The sequence below is a fragment of the Carcharodon carcharias genome, chromosome 1 (assembly GCF_017639515.1).
Source record: "Carcharodon carcharias isolate sCarCar2 chromosome 1, sCarCar2.pri, whole genome shotgun sequence".
NCBI classification, from domain to species: Eukaryota; Metazoa; Chordata; class Chondrichthyes; order Lamniformes; family Lamnidae; genus Carcharodon; species Carcharodon carcharias.
The window spans coordinates 169111197-169138191 of NC_054467.1; the positions used below are offsets into that span (position 1 = coordinate 169111197).

General features: G+C 43.6%; 1 protein-coding gene across 2 annotated transcripts in view; it reads right to left on the reverse strand.

Annotated features, from left to right (window-relative positions):
- The window catches only part of cwc27 (CWC27 spliceosome associated cyclophilin), a 303583-nt gene that overhangs the window by 259959 nt on the left and 16629 nt on the right, over positions 1-26995 (reverse strand). For both annotated transcript variants that reach the window (XM_041193079.1, XM_041193086.1), the window contains 3 exons: positions 5764-5876; positions 4758-4901; positions 978-1076 (listed from right to left, as the gene is read on the reverse strand). In XM_041193079.1, coding sequence (XP_041049013.1) covers positions 978-1076; positions 4758-4901; positions 5764-5876 — 356 coding nt within the window. The remainder of the gene's footprint in view (positions 1-977; positions 1077-4757; positions 4902-5763; positions 5877-26995) is intronic.

Sequence of the window (26995 nt, forward strand, 5' to 3'; positions counted from 1 at the left end):
AAAGCAGTCCGCTTAATTAACACCCCATCCACCAACTTCAACATTCATTCCCCCCCACCACTGATGCACAGTAGCAGTAGTGTGTACCATTTACAAGATGCACTGCAGCAACTCACCAAGGTTCCTTCAACAGTACCTTTCAAACTCGTGACCCCTACCAACTAGGTCAAGGGCGGCAGACACATGGGAACCACCACCTGCCAGTCCCCTCCAAGCCATATATCATCCTAACTTGGAACTATCACTGTTCTTTCACTGTCACTGGGTCAAAATCTTGGATCTCCCTTTCTAAGAGCACAGTGGGAGTACCCACACCAGAAGGACTACAGCAGTTCAAGAAGGCGACTCACCACCACCTTCTCAAGGGTAATTAGGGATGGACAACAAATGCTGGCCTTGCCAGTGACACTCTCATCCCATGAAAGAAAAAAAAACTGGCTGTTCTTTCTGATTCCTGGAGGACTACAAGAGGAATAGAAACAAGCAATAGGGCCACAGTACTGCAAAATCAATGAAGCAGGCAGGCCTTTAAGTAATTGAAATAGCAGCATGCAAAACAGCCCAGGATCTAGGAAGGCCATTTAACAAACAGCAGTGCTGTCACTAAATAGAAAATCCTGACAATTGGAGCAGGTCCCAGCAAATGAAAGCATGGATTTCTCATGCATTCAAGATAAGTACAACTTGTTCTAAATGAAACTGTAGCAAGATGGAAACTGCACCATTGTGCACCTTGTGGTAAATGTTAGACACTGTAGTTAGAAATGATAAAGGGCTTCCGCTTAGTTGACTGACAGTAAAACATTAAGTGACATAAATTTATACCTTCACAGCAGCAGGTACATATAACAAATTGATGAATCTGTAGAAAGAACTGGAGCCAAAAATGTACTTCTAATCTTATGGCTATGGACTCCATAGTTAAATTTAGCAACAAAGAAACAATTAAGATATAAATTTCAAATTTCTCATCTCACCTCTGTTGACTTTATCTTATGAGGGCTGATTGGTCGCTCATCTTTATCAATTTCTACTTCTGCTAATCTTAATATATTATAAATAGTATCACCAGTCACCTGTAAAAAAAAATTCCACAATAATTTCCCCACCTATAATCAAAACATGATTGTCTTATTAGATTCTTATTAAATTCAGTTGTATGGACCAGTCAAAAATGTTCGAACTTCGAATGTAATCTTTAGTAATATTAAATTCAAAGCCATATCAAACACACACAAATAAAGTTAAAACTTTAATTCACACATTGCTCTTTTATTATTCTAATAAAAAAATAAGAACTTTGCAGAACTTAACACCAGATTGAGGACCATAGCTGGGAACAAGGTGATAAGGGTTTCGCTTGGGGGATGGAGCAGTGGAAATTGGTGAACTCAGAACAGAGGATGCCTTCGTGGCATTGCCCTGTAAAAGACAACAAGGAAACGTAAGCCAGTGAAAGGGCAGGCTCTCAGAGCAGGTCTGAAATGAGGGAAAATCATACATCTCCCCTTTATAAGTTTAAAAAAAGTTTTCCATAATAGGAAGAGAAAAAAAAATATAAGAGGAGAAAAAGAAAGAGGGAACTACATGGACAGGTAAGAGAGGGAAGACACCCTGCAACTTACTGTGAGCAACTGCAAAAATTATGCACTATATAAAACTTTTGCATCAGGGCTTGCAACATTAACCATCAGGGCTGCCTAGCCCCATCTCCAAAGCAATTTCAGGAGTAAATCAACAATTACAGCAAAAGCAAGGTATACAGTTAAGTCCCCACTTAACGTTGACTCAATTAATGCTGTTGCTCCTTACTGTTGTTAATTAAGTAGTGACAATATGGTTTAATGTTGCGAATCTCAAAGTAATGTGTTTGCCACAGATGACTTCTGTGGCCTGCATGTGCACGACTTTTTCCCTCAGTGCTGAAGTCCCTCTTACCTCCAGCTCCCATTCCCACCCTCCATTCTTATTTTAAAGTACCCAGTGTCTGTTGCCACCACCAGAGGCTTCTTTAGCTGTTCCTCTTCTCCCCACTCCTGCCCTCACTTCCACTTCCACTCCTGCCTTCGCCCTTTGTATGATTTTCCTCCAGAGTGCTGAAGCCCCTCTTCCCCTCACTCCCAGCCTTGCTCCCAGCCTCAGTGCTGAATTCCTCTTCCATCCAGATCCTGTTCCCGCCTTCTGTTCTTACCTTTGAAGTTCCCAATGTCTGTTGCCACCACCAGGGGCTTCTTTAGCTACTCCTCTTCTCCTTACTCCCATTCCCATTCTGAGCTCACATTGAAGCCCTGGGACTTCAACAGCTACCTAAAAAGACCAACTTCTGCCACTAGATGGAGCCAGGTCAATCCAAAACCAAGAGAGTGTAATTATTTTTAACATTTATTTAGATTTACTGCATACTGTATTTCTTTTATCTCTTTAAATTTATTTTATTTCAAAGGTTATTGTATGAATGAAGACATTTAGGAATGTGCAGCATTTCAACTTATAATCTTTTTTGCTGCTGAGAAAGGTCCTAAAGTATCTAACCATACAGCATTTCTTTTATCTTTAGTGATTTATTTTATTTTGCAAGTTATTACAGCTACGAATGCATATGTACAATACAGTTTTTTAACCTCTATATTGGGCATTTCTCGCCCAGAAAAACCAAAGGAACCCAACTCCGGTTTTAACATCGATTCCTATGGGAACCTATGATTCACTTAAAGTCGTGAATTTCAGGAGTGCAACTACAACATTAAGTGAGAACTTACTGTATACTTTGAGTAAAAGAGACTTGCCCCAAGTCAGTTTTTAGAAAACTCTTTTAGAAAACCAGGTACAGCTGAAAGCTATGTTCTCAATGATAACCAGGAATTGGTTTTAAACGGTTTACTATGAAAATAAAAATATCATAATCAGTCAAACGACTTAAAACTATTTCTAAACAGTCAGCAAAATACTTTTCTCGCTGTAGGCCATGAGATGAAATGTGCTGATGGGACAAGGGTAGCAGGAGGCCACGTCTTGAAATGAGGAATATGCCAAATTGGAGATTGAGCAAGCAGTGGAGTTGGCAAGTCTGAAGTGGCTAGCTCTGGAGTAACGTGCCACCTCCCTAGGAGATGAAACTTAGAGGAATCAATAGTAAAGTACGGAAAGCCTTCAACCCAGTTAAGCCCACTTAAATGAACTGATAAAAGAATAAAATATTTAAGAGAATAGAATCTTCATGCACAAATCCATTTACTATCTTTTCCAATAGTAGATATCTCTGTTAAATGAATAAAATGTTTAAATGAATTGTGAATGCATTGTAATGTCCCATTAAAACTGATGTGCAAGCCATTTTCCCTAATAGAGTCATGTCTTTTTAACAAGTGTCTTTGGCTAGTTGTCAAAATTAACTAGTCACTAATTCAGTGATATTTCAGAGCTTTGCTTACCTTATCAGGTGTTAGTGCTCAAGCATGTTTGGTATCAATGTGGCAACCGCTTCATTGGATGCTATGCTCAGGATTTGCGATGGTTATAATTTACTCATATTTTCCAAAAACCCTTTGGCAACTTGTCTTTTTGTTCAACATTCTACCATTTTTTTTCTCCTCTTCTTTCAAGTGGAGTATTGGACAACAAACTAGCTTCTTAAAGTGGCAACTGCAAAATGTTATAAGTCAGCAGATTTCGATGCCTTTTGGGCTGCAGTTGGGAGGAAAGTTGATCTTCTCGTGGTGAATGTGCTTCACGGTCAGAGAGAAGGAGGGAATAAAAGTGAGCAGCAGGTGCTCAGTGTAAGAAGCAAAGGACATGAGGAAAAAAAGATATCAGCAAGTGTTTGTTGCAGCAGGAAGCTGTGGAAACCTTTAATTACACCTTTAGTCTCAGATTTGGGTAGCTGTTACTACTTAAAGTTTCTGCAGCTTAAATGACAGATTTCCCCAAGTTATGTAGAAGCCTTCAACAAAAGAATTTCTCCATGTAGCTCAAAAGATGGTTCCCAGCTGTAACTTGGAACCAGCTCTTGAAATGTGGGCGGGATTTATATATAGGGCTCCTCTTTTTAACTCCAAACATATTAAACGACAAGGAATACCACCCTCGTGGTCAAAAAATGAGTTCCTTGTTAAAGGCCCAATACAGGCATTTGAAACGTGGGCTGGATAAATAGCAATCCTCAGCTGGCAAGCAGGAAAAAAGGGTAATGGGGCTTATAAATCACTGCTAATTACTGGGATCAGGACCTGTGGCCCAATAAGACTGGGGAGATTTGCTTTCTTTTTAGAAAATGAGTGAGGCTGGTTGCTAGGAACAGGACTTGAAGCCCAATGTGGTCTAAAAAATCTTTTTCCAGCTCTGCCAGTGAGAAAAAATTGCATTCCCAGCCATGAAAATAAAAGCATCATAGCACTTAAACAATTTAGGGAACAAACCACTTGAAAGGAGGTTTAGGTTCTGAGGCCCGTAGAGTGTAAACATGGGAGATGTGGAAGGGAGTTGCAATAGTACAAAGTGGTTGGAGGAATGGAATTTGAGCACAAGAGACAATGTTAAACTTATTAATATAGGGTTTCCATTAAAACGTTAACACAGAAAACCTATAAGCATTACATAACAACTGCAACATAGGGAGTAAGGGTAATGTGTACACAAAGTACATACAGCGTGTGTGCTTGTTTCAAGAGTGTATTTGTTAATGTGAGTCTTGCCCTTGGACATATCTGTAGATAAAACTGAAATCCAATAGCAAAATTTCTTTATCCTCATAATCTAACCTTTCCAAAGATGGTATGTTTGTTATTGAGTTCATCCGCAGGACCCAATGTAAAGAAAAACTGACTGCCATTATCATGAGGTCCAGCATTTGCCATAGCAACCAATCCTCTTCTATTAAAACGTAACCGAGAATGAAATTCATCCTGCAAGTTTAACCAATAAAGAAAAAATAAGTTTAATGAAAAATAAAGAGTTCAAAGGTCTAACTTTCAAAAATACAAAGCATAGTCTACAAATAAAAGAATCCAATTGGTACTGTTTAAATGAAAAATAATTATTAATTCTTATTCAAATCAGAGCTTTAAGCTGCACAGCACAAAAAACTTACAGAAACTTCTAAATAGAAAATACATGAATGCAAAAAATTCAAAGATCCCAGTCCCTCAAAAACTCAGCAAATAAATACACAATCCAGTGTACATGTGTCACATGGGCATGTCCTAGCTGATCACAAATCTGTGCTGAGTTACTTGATGGTAGGGGCACCACAATTGACCTCAGTGCATATAGACTGAAAGGCAGGAGGTCATCAACAATCATTCCAACTTCTATGAGCCCCCCACAACCCCTTACTGAAACCAAAAGAAAAAATGCTGGAAAAACTCAGCAGGTCTAACAGCATCTGTGGAGAGAAAGACAGAGTCAACGTTTCAAGTCTGTATGACTCTTCGGAGCTCTGAAAAAGAATCAAATGGACACGAAATATTAACTCTGCCTTTCTCACCACAGATGCTGTTAGACCTGCTGAGTTTTTCTAGCATTTTTTGTTTTGTTTCAGATTTCCAGCATTCACAATATTTTGCCTTTACCCCTTACTGAAAGGTAGGATGAAGGTAGAAGTCAAAATCTGTTGTGAGGCTTCCCCGGTGGAACAACCTCCCTAGTCTCTCACATCAACAGCCACCTGAAAACAGTAGCAAATAGGGTACCAGCAACATGGAATTTATCCCAGCATTAATCAATACCTTAAAGGGAAGTGAGAATATTGGCAAAAAAAATTCTGACCTTAAATGGCTTCCCATATATTGACTCGCCACCTGTTCCACTTCTTGTTGGATCCCCTCCTTGAACAATGAAGCCAGGTACAACCCTGTGGAATATTGTGTTATCATAATAACCTGATTGGAATGAAAAATAAACAAGGATTCATAATCAGAATGGCTCATTTGGAAATTAGTTGTCTTCAGTTAAGTTTCAATCATCTGCTTTTTTAACTCTTAACCAACTGATCACTGTAACAGATAAGAACAAAAAAACTGCGGATGCTGGAAATCCAAAACAAAAACAGAATTACCTGGAAAAACTCAGCAGGTCTGGCAGCATCGGCGGAGAAGAAAAGAGTTGACGTTTCGAGTCCTCATGACCCTTCGACAGAACTTGCGTTCGAGTCCAAGAAAGAGTTGAAATATAAGCTGGTTTAAGGTGTGTGTGTGGGGGGCGGAGAGATAGAGAGACAAAGAGGTGGAGGGGGGGGTGGGGGTGTGTGGTTGTAGGGACAAACAAGCAGTGATAGAAGCAGATCATCAAAAGATGTCAACGACAATAGTACAATAGAACACATAGGTGTTAAAATTAAAGTTGGTGATATTATCTAAACGAATGTGCTAATTAAGAATGGATGGTAGGGCACTCAAGGTATAGCTCTAGTGGTTTTTTTTTTTAATTTTAATATATAATGGGAATAGGTGGGAAAAGGAAAATCTTTATAATTTATTGGAAAAAAAAGGGAAGGGGGAAACAGAAAGGGAGTGGGGATGGGGGAGGGAGCTTACGACCTAAAGTTGTTGAATTCAATATTCAGTCCAGAAGGCTGTAAAGTCCCTAGTCAGAAGATGAGGTGTTGTTCCTCCAGTTTGCGTTGGGCTTCACTGGAACAATGCAGCAAGGTGGAGCAGGGTGGAGCAGGGTGGAGTGTTGAAATGGCAAGCGACAGGGAGGTTTGGGTCATTCTTGCGGACAGACCGCAGGTGTTCTGCAAAGCGGTCGCCCAGTTTACGTTTGGTCTCTCCAATGTAGAGGAGACCACATTGGGAGCAACGGATGCAGTAGACTAAGTTGGGGGAAATGCAAGTGAAATGCAGCTTCACTTGAAAGGAGTGTTTGGGTCCTTGGACGGTGAGGAGAGAGGAAGTGAAGGGGCAGGTGTTGCATCTTTTGCATGGGCATGGGGTGGTGCCATAGGAGGGGGTTGAGGAGTAGGGGGTGATGGAGGAGTGGACCAGGGTGTCCCGGAGGGAGCGATCCCTACGGAATGCCGATAAGGGGGGTGAAGGGAAGATGTGTTTGGTGGTGGCATCATGCTGGAGTTGGCGGAAATGGCGGAGGATGATCCTTTGAATGCGGAGGCTGGTGGGGTGATAAGTGAGGACAAGGGGGACCCTATCATGTTTCTGGGAGGGAGGAGAAGGCGTGAGGACGGATGCGCGGGGGATGGGCCGGACACGGTTGAGGGCCCTGTCAACGACCGTGGGTGGAAAACCTCGGTTAAGGAAGAAGGAGGACATGTCAGAGGAACTGTTTTTGAATGTAGCATCATCGGAACAGATGCGACGGAGGCGAAGGAATTGAGAGAATGGGATGGAGTCCTTACAGGACGCAGGGTGTGAGGAGCTGTAGTCGAGATAGCTGTGGGAGTCGGTGGGTTTGTAATGGATATTGGTGGACAGTCTATCACCAGAGATTGAGACAGAGAGGTTCCAAGTCCTGACGAGAGCATGAAGCGGCACCGAAGTAATCATCGATGTACCGGAGAAAGAGTTGTGGAAGGGGGCCGGAGTAGGACTGCAACAAGGAATGTTCCACATACCCCATAAAGAGACAGGCATAGCTGGGGCCCATGCGGGTACCCATAGCCACACCTTTTATTTGGAGGAAGTGAGAGGAGTTGAAGGAGAAATTGTTCAGTGTGAGCACAAGTTCAGCCAGACGGAGGAGAGTAGTGGTGGATGGGGATTGTTCGGGCCTCTGTTCGAGGAAGAAGCTAAGGGCCCTCAGACCATCCTGGTGGGGGATGGAGGTGTAGAGGGATTGGACGTCCATGGTGAAGAGTAAGCGGTTGGGGCCAGGGAACTGGAAATTGTTGATGTGACGTAAGGTGTCAGAGGAATCACGGATGTAGGTGGGAAGGGACTGGACAAGGGGAGAGAGAAGGGAGTCAAGATAACGAGAAATGAGTTCTGTGGGGCAGGAGCAAGCTGAGACGATCGGTCTCCGGGGCAGTTCTGTTTGTGGATTTTGGGTAGGAGATAGAAGCGGGCCGTCCGAGGTTGGGCGACTATCAGGTTGGAAGCTGTGGGAGGGAGATCCCCAGAGGAGATGAGGTCAGTGACAGTCCTGGAAACAATGGCTTGATGTTCAGTGGTGGGGTCATGGTCCAGGGAGAGGTAGGAGGAAGTGTCTGCGAGTTCTTCTGGACTGAATATTGAATTCAACAACTTTAGGTCGTAAGCTCCCTCCCCCATCCCCACTCCCTTTCTGTTTCCCCCTTCCCTTTTTTTTCCAATAAATTATAAAGATTTTCCTTTTCCCACCTATTCCCATTATATATTAAAATTAGAAAAAAAACCCACTAGAGCTATACCTTGAGTGCCCTACCATCCATTCTTAATGAGCACATTCGTTTAGATAATATCACCAACTTTAATTTTAACACCTATGTGTTCTATTGTACTATTGTCGTTGACATCTTTTGATGATCTGCTTCTATCACTGCTTGTTTGTCCCTACAACCACACACCCCCACCCCCCCCCCACCTCTTTGTCTCTCTATCTCTCCGCCCCCCACACACACACCTTAAACCAGCTTATATTTCAACTCTTTCTTGGACTCGAACGCAAGTTCTGTCGAAGGGTCATGAGGACTCGAAACGTCAACTCTTCTTCTCCGCCGATGCTGCCAGACCTGCTGAGTTTTTCCAGGTAATTCTGTTTTTGTTTTTGATCACTGTAACAGCTGTACACGGAATACCCAAAATCAGCTAGATCAAAATTAACAGAAAACATAAAATGCAAACTAATTCTCCTCAGCCCCTGAATTTGCAAAAGCAAGTTATTCATTGTAGACACAAAACCATGTTTACTTTCTTTAGGATAGTCAATATCTGAATGCAGGTGTACTTCTGCCAGAGATAAATCAGTGATCAAGCTTTAAAAAAAGTCACGAATAAAAATGGCCTGTCTGGATTAACTAGTGGGTCTTCTGGTGTTGCTCACTGCTAATTAGAGGATATATTGCTTTACATTGATGAGAGGGTTAAACTGTGTAATGTATAATTCTACTGCTAAGATAGAGTTATATTCCTTTAAGGCATAATTGCTGTGAATAGGCATGTCCCAAGGTCAATTAGAAGGTAATTACTTCCTTATAAATTGGCAGATGGTTATAAATTCCTAGTATGCTTGTCCTAAATAGCCAAGTGGTTATGGTACTGGGCTTGTAACCCCAAAATCAAGAGTTCAAATCTCACAATGGCAAACTATGAAACAATGTAACTTTATCCGGAAACAGATGGAAACGTGTTTGTACTCGAAAGAGTTACCTGGTTAATGATGAGGTTATAAATTCCTAGTTCCTCCCCATGGCCAAAGAAACATACAGGAAAAGTTTGAGTTTACACAGGATATACGGTGCTGAAACAGGTCACTCAGTCCAACCAGTCCAAGCCGGCTGTTTTAAGATTTCTTGCTATCTGTAACCAAGGCTGTGGTCTCCCAATCCTACCCGTGGTGGGAACTGTCGAGAGCAAGATGGAAAATTTGACAGACCAGCCAATGGTCCGTCAACCTCGGGTGGGAATCGGGTCAGGAAAATCTCGGACTAAGTGTGGTTTCTGACGTTTGTAATACTTTGAGATGCAGGGCAGCAGATATTTTAGAAACATAGGCCCTTCGAGCCTGCTCCACCATTCATTATGATCATGGCTGATCATCCAACTCAATAGCCTGCTCCCGCTTTCTCCCCATATCCTTTGATCCCTTTCACCCCAAGAGCTATATCAAACTCCTTCTTGAAAACATACAATGTTTTGGCCTCAACTACTTTCTGCGGTAGCAAATTCCGCAGGCTCACCACTCTCTGGGTGAAGAAATTTCTCCCCATCTCAGTCCTAAATGGGATACCCCATAATTTCAGACTGTGTCCCCTGGTTCTGGACTCCCCCACCATTGGGAACATCATCTACCATGTCTAGTTCTGTTAGAATTTTATAGGTTTCTATGAGATTCCCCCCTTTCTTCTGAACTCCAGCGAACATAATCCTAACCGACTCAATCTCTCCTCATATGTCAGTCCCGCCATCCCAGGAATCAGTCTGCTAAACCTTCGCTGCATTCCCTCTATAGCAAGAACATCCTTTCTCAGATAACGAGACCAAAGCTGCACACAATAATCCAAGTGTGGTCTCACCAAGGCCCTGTTTAATTGCAACAAGACATCCCTGCTCCTGTACTCGAATCCTCTGGCTACGAGGGCCAACATACCATTGGCCTTCTTTACCGCCCGCTGCACCTACATGCGTACCTTCAGCGACTGGTGTACGAGGACACCCAGGTCTCATTGCACATTCCCCTCTCTCAATTTATAGCCACACGGATAATAATCTGCCTTCCTGTTTTTGCTACCAAAGTGGATAACCTGTCATTTATCCACTTTATACTGCATCTGCCATGCATTTGCCCACTCACTCAGCTTGTCCAAATCACACTGAAGCATCTTTGCATCCTCCTCACAGCTCACCCTCCCACCCAGCTTTATATTCTCTGACATTTCTCATGTTAAGTCAGGGATAAGCATATTTTATAAAAAGACTTGCATTTAAATAATGCCTTTCACAACCTCAAATGTACTAAAGTACTCTGCAGCCAATTAAGCACATGTATGTAATGTTACTGCTGTCATATGAGCAACCAATTTGTGCAAAGCAGGGTCACACAAACAGCAATGTAATAATGGTCAGATTGGTGAGAGTTAAACAACGACACGTCAGGGCGGTGAGTCTGGGAAGACTGTCCTCTGCAGTAACTGTCGCCAAGTGAAAAAGACAAAGTGACATCACAGGAAAACCGTAAGTTCATTGGTTGGTAAGTAACTGCTAGTTGAACTACCTATTCTAAGTTGATTTCAGATTAAACGTGACTACTAGGGCCCAGGATCGGAGGCCTAATGCTTCAGTTTCAACTCAGCAAAGGGAGCGAGTTCCAGTTGATTTTAAAAAGTGTATTTTGAATCTCTTTTCTAACTTACTTTCAGATTAAAGGTAAATAAGATAAACATTTAATAGATTGATAAACTAAAGACCAGTGGGAAATTTAAAAACAAATTGAAAAACAAAGAAAATGAACTAGAGATGCAGGGCCAGGTGATGTGTTGTAGCTGCATCATGTGGAAGCTGGTGGACCCCACTGTGGTTGCTAGTGTCCACATCTGTAGCAAATGTTGGTTGCTCGAGGAACTCCGGCTCAGAGTTGATGAGCTGGAGTCTGAGCTTTGGACACTGCGACACATCAGGGAGGGGGAAAGAGTTACCTGGACGCTGTGTTTCAGGAGACAGTCATGCCCCTTAGATTAACTACCTTAAATTCGACCAGTGGTCAGGGACAGGAGGGTGTGACTGTGAGTGAGGCAGGTAGAGGGATCCAGGAAGCAACACTGCAGGAGCCTCAGCCCATGCCCTTATCCAACAGGTTTGAGATTCTTGCTTCCTGTGTGGACAAGAACAGGGGCTGTAGGGAGGATGAGCAAACTGACCATAGCACAATGGTACAGGGAGCCATTCAAGTGGGGGGAGAAAAGAGAAATTTAGTTGTAATCGGGGATAGTATAGTTAGGGGAATAGATACTGTTCTCTGTAGCCAGGATCAAAAGTCCCGAAGGCTGTGTTACCTACCTACGGATAAGGATATCTCATCTGGGCTGCAGAGGAACTTGGAGAGGGAGGGAAAGATCCAGTTGTCGTGATCCACATAGGTACCAATGACATAGGTAGAACGAGGAAAGACGTTCTGCTGAGGAAATGCAAGCAGCAAGGGCTAAATTAAAAAGCAGAACCAAAGAGGTAGTAATCTCCGGATTACTACTTGAATCACAAGCTAATTGGCTCAGGGTCAATAAAATTAAAGAGGTAAATGTGTGGCTCAAAGATTAGTGTGGGAGAAATGGGTTTGAATTCATGGGACATTGGCACCAGTACTGGGGAAAAGAGGGAGCTATTCCGTTCAGATGGGCTCCACATGAATCAGGCTGGGACCAGTGTCCTGGCAAATCGCATAATGAGAGTTGTAGATAGAGCTTTAAAGTAAATAGTTGAGGGGAGGGTTCAGTTGCTTGGAAATATAAAAAAAATCAAGGAGAGGGTAAGAGTGCAGGTTAGTGACAAAGCTGATTGTTACCAAAAAGTGAAAGGAAGGGACAGAGTGTGTGAACGCCATATTGCACCAAAGAATCATATAAGAGGAAGGAAAATTGACAATAGGGAAAACTTAAAGGTTTTGTATCTGAATGTGCATACAATTCTGAATAAAACTAATGAGTTAACAGCGAAAATAGAAATAAATAGGTAAGATTTGGTGGTGGTAACTGAGACGTGGTTACAGGGAGGACAGCTTTGGGAGTTGAATATCCAAGGGCACTCTGTTTCGGAGGGATAGGCAGGGAGGAAACTGAGGTGGTGTAGCTTTGTTAGTAAAGCAAGAGATCAGTGGTATAGTGAGGAACGATATAGGCACTGGAGAGCAAGACATAGAGTCAGACTGGGTAGGATTAAGAAATAGCAAGGGAAAGAAGTCTCTAGTGGGAGTAATCTATAGATCCCCAAACAATAGTTCAGCAGTAGGGCAAAGTATAAACCAGAAAATACTGGGAGCATGTAAGAAAAGCATGGCAATAATCGTGGGTGATTTTAACATGCATATAGACTGGACTAATCAAATTGGCAAGGGTAGCCTCAAGGGAGAATTCATACAGTGTATTAGAGATTGTTTCTTGGAGCAGTATGTTGTGGAACCAACCAGGGAGCAGGCTATTCTGAATTTGGTTTTGTGTAATGAGATGGGATTAATTGATGATCTCAGAGTAAAGGATCCTCTAGGGAAGAGTGATCATAGCATGCTAGAATTTCAAGTTCAGTTTGAGAGCGAGAAACGTGAGTCGCACACTAGTGTTCTGGTCTTAAACAAAGGTAACTACATAGGCATGAGGGCAGATTTGGCCCTAGTGGACTGGGCAGGAAGACTACAAAGTAGGACAGTTGATGAACAGTGGAAGATACTTAAGGAGATATTCAATTCCTCCCAAGTTAAATATATTCCTAAGAGGAAGAAAGGTGGTAAGAGGGGGAAAAAGCATCCATGGCTAAGCAAACAAGTTAAAGATAACATAAAGGCAAAAACTAAGGCATACCAAATTACAAAGGTCAGTGGCAGGCTGGAAAATTGGGAAACTTTTAAAGATCAACAAAGGGTTACTGAAAAAATAATTTAAAAAAGCAAAGGTAAATTAAGAAAGAAAACTAGCGCAAAATGTAAAAACTGATAGCAAAAGCTTCTACAAGTATATAAAAGGAAAGAGAGTAACTAAAGTGAATGTTGGTCCCTTGGAGGATGAGACTGGGGAGTTAATAGTGGGAACACAGAAATGGCAGAGACGCGTAATCAATATTTTGCCTCAGTTTTCACAGTGCAGGACACATGTACCACCCCAATAGTAACAGGTAGAGCAGAGGGTATAGAGAAGGAGGAACTTAGAACAATCACCATCACTAGAGAAAAAGTACTGAGCAAGCTATTGGGATTAAAGGGTGACAAGTCCCCAGGACCTGATGGCCTACGTTCCAGTGTCTTAAAGGAAGTCGCAGCTGAGATAGCAGATGCATTGGCTATAATGTTCCAAAATTCCTTGGATTCTGGAAAGGTTCCAGTGGATTGGAAAAATGCTAATATAATGCTTTATTTAAAGACGGGGAAAGCAGAAAGCAGGAAACTATAGACCAAAATAAAAACAAAAAAACTGCGGATGCTGGAAATCCAAAACAAAAACGAAAACAGAATTACCTGGAAAAACTCAGCAGGTCTGGCAGCATCGGCGGAGAAGAAAAGAGTTGACGTTTCGAGTCCTCATGACCCTTCGACAGAACTTGAGTTCGAACTCAAGTTCTGTCGAAGGGTCATGAGGACTCGAAACGTCAACTCTTTTCTTCTCCGCCGATGCTGCCAGACCTGCTGAGTTTTTCCAAACTATAGACCAGTTAGTTTAACGTCTGTCGTTAGGAAATTGTTGGAATCCATTATTAAGGAAGTGGTAATGGGACATTTGGAAAGGCAAAATGCAATCCATCAGAGTCAGCATGGTTTTATGAAGAGTAAATCGTATTTGACTAATTTGCTAGAGTTCTTTGATGATATGACATGCAAAGTGGATAATGGCGATCCTGTAGATGTTGTATATCTGGATATCCAGAAGGCCTTTGATAAGGTGTCACACAAAAGATTAATACACATGGTAGGATCACACGGAGTTAGGGGTAATATATTAGCTTGGATAGAGGATTGGCTAACCAACAGAAAGCAGAGAGTCGGGATAAATGGGTCTTTTTCTGGATGGCAAGCTGTAGCTAGTGGGGTGCCACAGGGTTTGGTCCATGGACCCCAGCTATTTACAATCTATATTAATGACTTGGATTCAGGGATAGAAGGTACTATAGCTAAATTTGCAGACGACACCAAAATAGGTGGGAAAGTAAGTTGCAATGAAGAAATAAGAAATTTACAAATGGATATGGACAGGTTAAGAGAATGGGTCAAAATTTGGCAGATGGAGTTTTACGTGGATAAGTGAGAGGTTATCCATTTCGGTTAGAAGAATAAAAAGGCAACTTATTATTTAAATGGAGAGAAACTTCAGAATGCCTCAGTGCAGAGGGATCTGGGTGTCCTCGTGCATGAATCGCTGAAAGCTAGTATGCAGGTACAGCAGGTAAAAAGGAAGGCAAATGGGATTTTGGCATTTATCGCTAAAGGAATAGAGTGTAAAAATAGGGAAGTTTTGATGCAACTATACAAGGCATTAGTGAGACCGCACCTGGAGTACTGAGCACAGTTTTGGTACCCTTACTTGAGGAAGGATGTAGTTGCATTGGAGGCAGTTCAGAGGAGGTTCACTAGATTGATTCCAGAGATGCGGGGCTTGTCCTATGAGGAGAGATTGAGCAGTTTAGGCCTCTACTCGCTAGAGTTTAGAAGGATGAGAGGAGATCAAATAGAGGTATATAAGGTGCTCAAATGGATAGACATAGTAGACGTGGAGCAGATGTTTCACCTTGTGGGGCATTCTAGAATGAGAGGCCATAGTCTTAGGCTACGAGGTGGTAGATTTAAATCAGAGATGAGGAGGAATTACTTTTCTCAAAGGGTCATGAATCTGTGGAATTCACTATCTCAGAGTGCAGTGGATGCCAGGACGCTGAATAAATTTGAGGAGATAGACAGATTTTTAATTAGTAATGGGTTGAAAGGTTATGGGGAGAGGGTGGGAAATTGGAGTTGAGGCTGAAGTGAGATTAGCCATGATCGTATTGAATGGCAGGGCAGGCTCAAGGGGCTAAATTGCCTATTTCTGCTCCTCGTTTTTATGACAGATCATCAGAACTTCACTGCTCTTCAAAGTAGTGACATGGGATCTTTTATGTTCACCCAACAGGGCCTCTGTTTAACATTTCACCTGAAAAATGGCACCCCTCAGTAGATCAATGGAGGATCAGCTTGGATCTTATGTTCAAGTCTCTGGCTTCTGTCTGAGAGGCATGACTGCTATCATTGAGTCAAATCTGATAAACGGGGGAGGATTTCCATGGAGACAGGAAGACCCCGAGGACATTTAAAAATGTTGAACAAAAATAAAAATACCTGGAAAAACTCAGCAAGTCTGACAGCATCTGTGGAGAGGAACACAGTTAACGTTTTGAGTCTGTATGACTCTTCAACAGAACTAAGGAAAAATAGAAGAGAGGTGAAATATAAGCTGGTTTAAGAGGGCGTGGGGGTGGGACAGGTAGAGCTGGATAGAGGGCCAGTGATAGGTGGAGATTGCCAAAAGATGTCATAGACAAAAGGACAAAGAGGTGTTGGCGGTGGTGATATTAGCTAAGAAATGTGGTAATAGGTGACATTAAGGATAGAAAGCAGGACGAGCAAGGTACAGATTGCCCTAGTGGGGGTGGGGTGGGGGGAAGGGAACGAAATAGGCTAAAAGGTAGAGATAAAACAATGGATGGAAGGAAATACATTTAAAAATAATGGAAATAGGTGGGAAAAGAAAAATCTATATAAATTATTGGAAAAAAGGGGGATTGGAAAGGGGGTGGGGAAGGAGGAAAGAGTTCACAATCTAAAATTGTTGAACTCAATATTCAGTCTAGAAGGCTATAAAGTGCCTAGTCAGAAGATGAGGTGCTGTTCCTCCAGTTTGCGTTGAGCTTCACTGGAACATTGCAGCAGGCCAAGGACGGACATGTGGGCATGAGAACAGGGTGGAGTGTTGAAATGGCAAGCGACAGGGAGGACTGGGTAATGCTTGCAGACAGACCGAAGGTGTTCCGCAAAGCTGTCACCCAGTCTGCGTTTGGTCTCTCCAATGTAGAGGAAACTGCATTGGGAGCAGTGAATGCAGTAGACTAAAGTGAGGGAAGTGCAAGTGAAATGCTGCTTCACTTGAAAAGTGTGTCTGGGCCCTTGGATGGTGAAGAGAAGCGAATTAAAGGGGCGATTGCATGGGAAGGTGCGTTGGGAGGGGGTTGAGTTGTAGGGGGTGATGAAGGAGTGGACCAGGGTGTCCTGTAGGGAACGATCCCTGCGGGATGCCACCAGGGGTGGGGTTGGGGTTTGGCGGGGGAGAGTGAAGGGAAGCTGTGTTTGGTGGTGGCATCGTGCACGAGTTGGCCGAAATGGCGGAAGATGATCCTTTGAATGCGAGGCTGGTGGGGTGATAAGTGAGGACAAAGGGGACCCTATCGTGATTCTGGGAGGGAGAAGAAGGTGTGAGGACGGATGCGCGGCAGATGGGCCGGATACGGTCAAGGGTCCTGTCAACCACCGTGAGTGGAAAACTTCATTAAGGAAGAAGGAAGACATGTCAGAGGAACTGTTTTTAAAAGTGGCATCATCAGAACAGATGCAACGGAGGCGAAGGAACTGAGAGAATGGGATGGAGTCCTTACACGAAGCGGTTAGTCAAGGTAGCTGTGGGAGTCGGTAGGCTTGTAATAAATATTAGTGGACAGTCCATCACCAGAAATTGAGACAGAGTGGCCAAGGAAGGGAAGGGAACCATCAGAGATGGACCATGTGAAAATGATGGAGGAGTGGAAATTGGAAGCAAAGATAATAAAATCCACGTAGGGTAAGTCGGCGACGGAGACAGTCACTGAGGAAGGAAATATGGCTGTGAAAGCGAGTTTTAGTAAACACCTTGTCAAACACCAGGAGAGAAGTGGATAGCAAAGAAGGTGAGCAAGGCAAAAGAGAGAGGCGGAAATCCTGTCGGAGAGAAGAGCAATACTTCTAAAAATGTTGGGTGGGACCCAGATGCAGAAGCTTCGCCCTCATTTCTGACAGATCCAATTTTTGCTGGCAGGGGAAGGGGGCATAGCATGATTCATTTGGAGGGAAACCCAAACTTAGCAGGGCCATTTGAACTCAGTGGTAAGTTCAAACAGACTACATTTTGGCTGTTCCAAGGGCTTTAATCTGCAGTCTGGGAGTCACAAATTGATGGACTGATGTAAATGCTCTATGAAGGGCAGATAAGAGCTGTGTAACTGTCATGTTCCCTGCTCTTTAAACATGAAAAAATAGGCTGCAGCTGTCACTGAGAGTTGAATAAAATGTCAGCTGGTCTGCTCTGATTGACAGGGCACCTATTGCAGGTTAGAAAATAAACAGTAGCATCTGGTGGTGCAGTTTTGATAGAGTCCCTTCTTTCAAGGTGATAATTATTTAATCAAATATACACAATTAGCAAAAATTATCTGCCTACATCAATAATACACTAAATATGTTGAGCTGAATGTCTGTTAGTATTATCCAAATAGTATATAGTAAGTCTATAAGAAGTTAATGGAGACAAAAATCTGCACAACTTTATTGAGCTTTGACTGTGGCACAAGTCTTCATTAATCCAGCTTTCGCCTCTTTTTTAGAATGTTGCCAGAGTAATCTTATTATCACTGGCACTCAATGGCTCCATTTCAAAATCCTTTATTCCCAGAGTTTTCAAAGCTTCTCTGTACTGCCTCAAAGTTATATGTCTTTGTTTTGTAGTGTCCAAAATCCCAAACACGGTATCTTAATTTGACTCATCAAACAAGCAAGGGTAGTCGTTTTTAGTCTGGCAAGATTCAGTTTTTCCAGTTGAGCTATTAAAAACTCTAATGGCTTGGCCGACTGATGGTACAGCAACATGTTGGTCAGGTTGTTGAGCAGCTCCAGGATCTTACGTCCCGCCAGGTATTCGATTGCCACTCTAGGGAAGCTGCCATGCCAACTTTGTTGACATTTCCCCTTGAGCTATAATTATGACATTAAGAACTTTTAGCTGAGTTTTAAAAGCTACAACTATCTCAGCAAGGGTTCTGAGTTCAAAATTTGATTGAAGTTTAAAGAGGTTATTAAAGTATTATCTGTCTTTGATGTGGATCTGAATAGAAGTTTGTTTATTTTTACAACAGGTTAACCATTTGGAGAGGTTTCAAAGCTTTGAATGGGTTTCATGAATGGGAGGTTTTTTTTCCACTATCAGGTGTGTATGAATGAGAGCCAAATTAGATTGTTAGAAGTTTAATTTTCTCATCTCGACATGGCTCCAGAGTCTGCCTATGGTGGATACTGCATGAGTGATTATTGGGGTAGCATGGAGAGTATGAGAGGTCATGTGGGGATGGGGTGGGGGGGGGGGGGAGAGCGTGAAGAGACATGAGTTGGCATCGAGTTGACATGGATGGTATAATGGGGCATGGGGAGGTAGGTGGGGGGCACGAGATGGCATGAGGGATGATAGGGGGTAGGGTGGGGGCGGGGTGGTTGAAGGGTTATGAGGGGTGGGGGCTAGAGGGCCTAACAGCTTCTGAAACAACTCAGATGAAGTCCCAGGGAACTGAGCCAGGACTTCTAACCAGCCCACCTCAGCACTTGCCTGCCCCTGTGGCGCCTACGCTCTACTTCCGGGGTCAGTGGGTGCGACTCCATCCAGCACCTGCCACCTGAAAGCGAAAATAGTGTGATTCTGGGTATTTTTCACCAAGGTGAGTCCAGTGAGTCATGAAAAGTGTTACATGGTGTAAAATTCTGGTAAGGAGAAGCATGTTTCATTAAGTTTTAATTGTTGTTAAGTAAACAGAGGTTCGGGTCAGAGTTTAATTGTTGTATGGTCAGGGAAATTTGCAGATTAGCATGTATTTATCAGTTTTAGGCTATAAATTGGAAGTGCAGGTCAGAAGCACCCATCCTTTAAGAAAGTTCTTTATCAGTAACAAAGGGTAACACTGTATAGACAGGCACACTGTTTAATTTATCATAAAGTTAAATCAGAAATTTATCTTGTAAAAGTCACTTGTTATTCTCAGCCACTTCCAGCCCTGTCCATGTGTCTTCTATTTCTCCTCACCCAGCCATACCTTTTCTCAATGCCTCCTTCTCTAGCGTTCTGTGCCTCTTGATCCTTATGCTCTTTTAATACTATTAAACAAAGAACAAAGAAAAGTACAGCACAGGAACAGGCCCTTCGGCCCTCCAAGCTTGCGCCGATCATATTGCCCATCAAATAAAACATTTTGCACTTCCAGGGTCCGTATCCCTCTATTCCCATCCTATTCATGTATTTGTCAAGCTGCCTCTTAAATACCACTCGTACCTGCTTCCACCACCTGCTCTGGCAGCGAATTCCAGACAATCCCTACCCTCTGTGTAAAAAACTTGCCCCGCACATCTCCTCTATAGTTTTCTCCTCTCACCTTAAATCTTTGTCCCCTAGTAATTGACTCTTCCAACCTGGGAAAAAGCTTCTGACTATCTACTCTGTCCACGCCACTCATAATTTTGTAAACTTCTATCAAGTCACCCCTCAATCTCCATCACTCTAGTGAGAACAATCCGAGTTTCTCCAACCTCTCCTCATAGCTAATAACCTCCAGACCAGGCAGCATCCTGGTAAACCTCCTCTGCACCCTCTCCAACACCTCCATATCCTTCTGGTAATGTGGCGACTAGAGTTGCACGCAATATTCCAAGTGTGGCCTAACCAAGGTTCTATACAGCTGCAGCATGACTTCCCAGCTTTTCTCCTCAGTACCCCTGCCAATGAAGGCAAGCATGCCATATGCCTTCCTGACTACCTTATCCACCTGCTTTGCCACTTTCAGTGACCTGTGGACCTGTACACCCAGATCCCTCTGCCCGTCGATGCACTTAAGTGTTCTGCCAATTACTTTGTAATTACTGCCTGTATTAGACCTTCCAAAATGCATTACCTCGCATTTATTCGGATTAAACTCCATCTGCTATTTCTCCGCCCAAGTTTTCAACCAATCTATATCCCGTTGTGTCCTTTGACAACCCTCTTCACTATCTGCAACTCCTCCAACCTTAGTGTCGTCTGCAAACTTACTAATTAGCCCAATTACATTTTCCTCCAAATCATTTGTGTATACTACAAACAGCAAAGGTCCCAGCACTGATCCCTGTGGAACTCCTCTAGTCACAGCTCCCCATTCAGAAAAGCACCCTTCTACTGCTACCCTGTCTTCCATGACCAAGCCAATTCTGTATCCATCTTGCCAGCTCACCTGATCCCGTGAGACTTTACCTTCTGTACCAGACTGCAATGAGGGACCTTGTCAAAGGCCTTACTGAAATCCATGTATATAACATCTACTGCCCTTTCATCGTCGATCATCTTTGTCAATTCCTTGAAAAACTCGATCAAGTTAGTGAGACATGACCTCCCCTTCACAAAACCGTGCTGCCTCTCAATAATACGCCCATTTGCTTCCAAATGGTAGTAAATCCTGTCACGAAGAATCTTCTCCAATAATTTCCCTACCACTGACATAAGGCTCACCGGCCTGGATTTCCTGGATACCCTTCTTAAACAATGGAACAACATTGGCCATTCTCCAGTCCTCTGGGACCTCACCCGTAGCCAGTGAGGATGCAAAGATTTCTGTCCAGGCCCCAGCAATCTCCTCCTTTGCCTCCCTCAGTACTCTGGGGTAGATCCCATCTGGCCCAGGGGACTTATCCACCTTAATATTCTTCAAGATGCCTAACACCTCCTCTTTTTTGATCTCAACATGATCCAGGCTATCTATACACTCTTCTCTAGACAAATCGACCGCTAAGTCCTTCTCTTTGGTGAATACTGATGAGAAGTATTCATTTAGTATCTCTCCCATTTCTTCCAGCTCCACACACAATTCCCACCTCTATCCCTGAGTGGGCCTACCCTTTCCCTGGCTACCCGCTTGCTTTTTACATATGTATAAAAGGCCTTGGGATTTTCCTTAATCTTGGTTGCCCAGTGACTTTTCATGACCCCTTTTAGCCCTCCTGACTCCTTGCTTAAGTTTCTTCCTAATTTCTTTATATTCTCCATGGGCTTCATCTGTTCCCAGCCTTCTAGTCCTTATGAATGCTTCCCTTTTCTCTTTGACTAATCTCGCAATATCCTTCGTTATCCAAGGTTCCTGAAACTTGCCATGCTTATCCTTCATCCTAGCAGGAACATGCCAGTCCTGAACTCTTATCAACTGACGTGTGAAAGCCCCCCATATGTCAGTTGTTGATTTGCCCTCAAACATCCGCCTCCAGTCTAGATTCCTCAGTTCCTGCCTAATATGGTTATAACTAGCCATCCCCCAATTAAGCACCTTAACCCAAGGACTCCTGTTTCCACCAGTACCTTGAACCTTACTGAATTATGGATATTTTTCCTGAAATGCTCCCCTCCTGAAACTTCGACCACCTGGCCGGGTTCATTCCCTAGTACCAGGTCCAGTATTGCCCCTTCCCTAGTTGGACTATCTACATATTGTCTCAGGAAGCCCTCCTGGATGCACCTTACAAATTCTGCACCATCCAAACCCCTAACTAAGTGATTCCCAATCAATATAGGGAAAGTTAAAATCACCCACCACAACAACCCTATTACTTTTACCTCTTTCCAAAATCTGCCTACATAACTGTTCCTCAATCTCCCGCCGGCAATTGGGAGGCCTATAGTAAACCCCCAACATTGTGACTGCACCCTTCCTATTCCAGAGTTCTACCCATATTGCTTCGCTGCATGAGCCCACTGAGGTGTCTTTCTGTCGTACAGCTGTGATATTCCCCTTAACCAGCAGTGCAACTCCCCCACCTCTTCTACATCCCTCCCTATCCTGCCTGAAACATCTAAATCCTGGAACGTTTATCTGCCAATCCTGTCCATCCTTCAACCAAGTCTCTGTAATAGCAATAACATCATAGTCCCAAGTACTAATCCAAGCTCTAAGCTCATCTGCCTTGCCTGTTATACTTCTTGCATTGAAACAAATGCATTTCAGACACCCAGTCCCACTGTGTTCAGTAATTTCTCCCTGCCTGCCCTTCCTCTTAGTCCTACTGGCCATATTTACTGGTTTCCAGTCATTTATTTCACCTGCTGACCTATTGCTCTGGTTCCCACCCCCCTACCATACTAGTTTAAACCCTCCCGAGTGACACTAGCAAACCTCGCAGCCAGGATATTGGTGCCCCTCCAGTTTAGATGCAACCCGTCCTTCTTGTACAGGTCCCTTCTTATACAGAAGAGATCCCACTGATCCAGATATTGGAAACCCTCCCTCCTACACCATCTGTTCAGCCACGTATTCGGCTGCACTATCTTCCTATTTCTAGCCTCATTGGCATGTTGCACAGGGAATAATCCTGAGACTACAACCCTAGAGGTCCTGTTTTTTTAACTTTCTGCCTAACTCCCTGAACTCCCGCTGCAGGACCTCGTCACTCTTCCTGCCTATGTCGTTAGTACCAATGTGTACCACAACCTCTGGCTGTTCTCCCTCTCCCTTCAGAATGTCCCGTACCCGATCGGAGACATCCTGGACCCTGGCACCAGGGAGGCAACATACCATCCTGGTGTCTCTTTCACGACCACAGAAGTGCCTATCTGAGCCCCTGACTATAGAGTACCCTATGACAATTGCTCTTCTGTGCTTTGACCCCCCTGCTGAACAACAGAGACAGCCGTGGTGCCACTGCTCTGGCTACTGCTGTTGTTTTCCCCTGGTAGGCCATCTCCCCCAACAGTATCCAAAACGGTATACCTGTTAGAGAGGGGGACAGCCACAGGGGATTTCTGCACTGACTGCCTGCCCCTTCTAGCGGTCACCCATCTATCTGTCTGTACCTTGAGTGTGACCACATCTCCAAAACTCCTGTCTGTGACACTTTCCGCCACCTGAATGCTCCTAAGTGCATCCTCTATTTTCTCTACTGCAACTATCCCAGAATCTGGTACCTCTTGAATGAGCACCTGGCTGCCTTCTTTGCCTCCAATGGTATCCTTTGCCCTGCTGAATTATGGGAGACCATTATGGACTCCCCAGAGCAGCAACTCCAATGGGCAGCAACTCCAACTGCCATCCACTACTTTCTATCAACATCAACATCCCACTATCAACACCCTGGGGATTACGATTGACCAGAAACTGAACTGGACTCGCTTTATAAATACTGTGGCTACAAGAGCAGATCAGAGGCTAGGAATCCTGCGGTGAATAACTCACCTCTTGACTCCCCAAAGCCTGTCCACCATTTATAAGGCACAAGTCAGGAATGTGATGCAATAGTCCCCACTTGCCTGTATGACTGCAGCTCCAACAACACTCAAGAAGCTTGACACCGACCAGGACAAAGCAGCCTGCTTGATTGGTACATTGGCAGCAGTGCATCTAGAAGATGCACTGCAGAAACTCACCAAGGCTTCTTAGGCAGCACCTTTCAAACCCACGGCCGCTACCATCTAGAAGTTCAAGGGCAGCAGATACATGGGAACACCATCACCTGGAAGTTCCCCACCAAGCCACTCACCATCCTGACTAGGAAATGTATCGCTGTTCCTTCACTATCACTGCATCAAAATCCTGGAACTCTCTCCCTTAACAGCATTGTAGGTGTACCTACACCAGAGGCACTGCAGCAGTTCAAGAAGGCAGCTCACCACCACCTTCTCACAGGCAATTATGGATGGGTAATAAATGCTGGCCTAGCCAATGAAGCCCACATCCCATAAGTGAAAAAAAATCATCCAGCCCTGCGCACTCAAGGGCCTAATTCCATCCCCATCCTGCTTACCTTTTCTAATAGCACCCTGATCATGCCAAGGTTTCTTCCATTACAGGCCCACTCCATTTATAGAAAATTCACCCCCTCACAAATGAGGGGCTCAACATCCACAATCTTATTCTGGATGACTTTATTAATAGTCAGCCAGCAATTTTTTTTGTTTCTTTATGCCACCAATTCCTTACACTTCAGTAAAGCTTTTCTATCTGACAGCACATTCCACTTAAACGGCATGGCAGCGGTGTAGTTCTCCAGCCAACTCCCACCTGGGTCTCACCCCTATTCCTCTAGCATCTTTGCTTCCTTCAGGTAATTCACCCTCATCCATTTCCCCCAGCTATAATTTAATAAATGCCACATACTATCTTCTGAATCTCCATGCTGGCTCTTCTGAGATAATGGGCCATAACTTCCATGGAGTGGTAATCACAGTCGGATTGCCACTCTGCTCCTATTTACTTACACTAAAATGCAGCTACACCTTTCTCACCCGACTTCCTGACTCATGCTGGGTGGGAAAGGTGCAGTACAGCAGGCTCCCGAGGCCTTGCATCAAGTGCAGGAGGGTCGGGGTAAAGGAAAACGTGCCCCCTTTTGTACGGCATTAGCTGCCGTAAAGCAGGTATGTTTAAAGGTACAGCCATTTTGAGAAGCCATACAGAAGGTATGTTATAAGGTCAGTGGGTAAGGTGAGGGGGGCAGATGTCGGGGATCAGGCAGTCAATCAGTGGGGGGAAGTGGTCAGTGAGGGCGGGAGGGGTGGGGGGGGGAAAGAGTCGGGTGGTCAGTGGCGAGGTGGTCAGGGGTTGGTCAGTGAAGAGCGCTCAGGGACTGTTCAGTGGAGAGTGGTCAGTGGGGGGCATGGGGTGGTCGGTGGGGTGGGGGTATTAAGTGGGATGGGCAGAGGAGTTGGGGGGTAGGTAGTTGGGGTTCCAGTGGGAAGAAAGTACTATAGTTAACCAGGAATTAGAAGAGGTTTTAATTCTTCTAACTTTTCCTAGGTTACTATACCTGGAAGACAGTCAAAACCATTCGAAGGCTGCAGCTTAAATCAGAACTTCAGATGGTTCCCAGTGCCAGGGCTATTGCCCAACGGAATTTTGAACTTCCCAGGCAATTGTCCTGCGGTCCTTGCATGGGCACTTCCGGGGTGCTGGGGAGGTGGGGGGGGTCGGTGGAGGAGGTTCCCCAGTGCATCTTTGCGGCACTCCACTCTCCCCTGTGTATGACACCCCAGGGATCAGAAGTTATGAGTCAATGTCTTTCCTACTCTTCCTTAGTCTCTTCACTTCAGTGACTTCTTATCCTGTGACTACAACCTATACTTAAACTCTCCAAGCCTCCTCCTCAAGACAAAAGCAAAATACTGTTGATGCTGGAAATCTGAAATGGAAGCAAAAAATGCTGGAAAAGCAGAATCTGTGGAAAGAAACAGAGTTAACCTTTGAGGTCGATGACTATTCATCGAAACAGGACTAGCTATATAAACACTGTGGTTACAAGGACAGGTCAGAGACCGGATGCTGCAGCAAGTAACTCACCTCCTGACCTCTCACTATTTATATGGCTGGTCCCTTCTCAAAGCTCTCTGTATTTCTAGCCTTACTCAGTCATGTCCTATGTGACTCTCCCACCTATAGCCATTGCCACACCTCAGGACCTCTATGCAAACAAGGTCTCAAACATAGGTAAGATGACCTCTGATGACTACCTTATTGTCATGAAGCTATTAATGTATATAATATTTTGAAAAAATTTTTCTTTTAAAATAGAGGTTTAGTATATGGGTCTGTCTTAATTGGATTAAAGCCAGCTAGTCTGGGTGCTTTGATGGGTACCACTTTTGAAATGGAAGAGAGATAGCATGCATTTGCAGTTTTTGAACAGAGCATTCAAGAAGTGGGGTGAAAACTGGATAAACAAATTGGATAATGAGGGGGCGCTTGAAAATTTAAATGCAATATTGAGTTACCTTCCAAGCAAGTGTCAAAGTGATTTGGAAAAGTTATTGCAGTTACACAAACCTATTTGTGGAAATAAGTTGGGAAAGACATATTTAGCTTTACATGATATATGTATACAAATATCATCGTCAAAAAGGCAACAACCTTATAGATTAAATCCGGCAAAGTTATCACAAGTACAAAAAGAAATTGATTTCATGCCCCAAAGTGATATCATTGAGTCTAGTTGCAGTAACTGGAGTTCACCTACTGCACTGGTACTGAAACCGGATGGAACACAAAGACTGTGTGTCGACTATCGAAAGGTGAATATGGTAATAAAAGCTGATTCATATCCCATACCACGGTTGGAGGATTGCATTGAAAAAGTGGGACAATCGAAATTTAACACAAAGATTGTCTTACTAAAAGGATATTGGCAGGTACCGTTGTCAGAGAGGGCAAAGGAGTTATCAGATTTCATAACGCCAAGTGGACTATATCAGTTTAAAGTCATGCCATTTGGAATGAAGAATACACCTGTGACATTTCAAAGGCTAACAAACAAAGTAATTGTGGGTCTAATCAATTGTGCAGTTTTTATTGATGATCAAATTATTTTCAGTCAGACGTGGGAGCAACATTTACAGCATCAGGAAGAATTATTTACTCAACTACAAGAAGCTAATTTGGGATGGACTTGGTTAAAAGTGAATTTGTAAAAGCGTAAGTTATATATCTAGACCATACCATTGGACAAGGTAAGGTGGCTCCGAGGGATGTGAAAGTCAAGGTTATCGTGGATTTCCCAGTGTCTACAATAAAACGAGAAGTTTTGAGATTTCTGGGCATGAGTGGGTTTTACCGGAAATTTGTACCAAACTTTAGCCAAGTGGTTGCTCTGAACTATTAAAAAAGAACAAGAA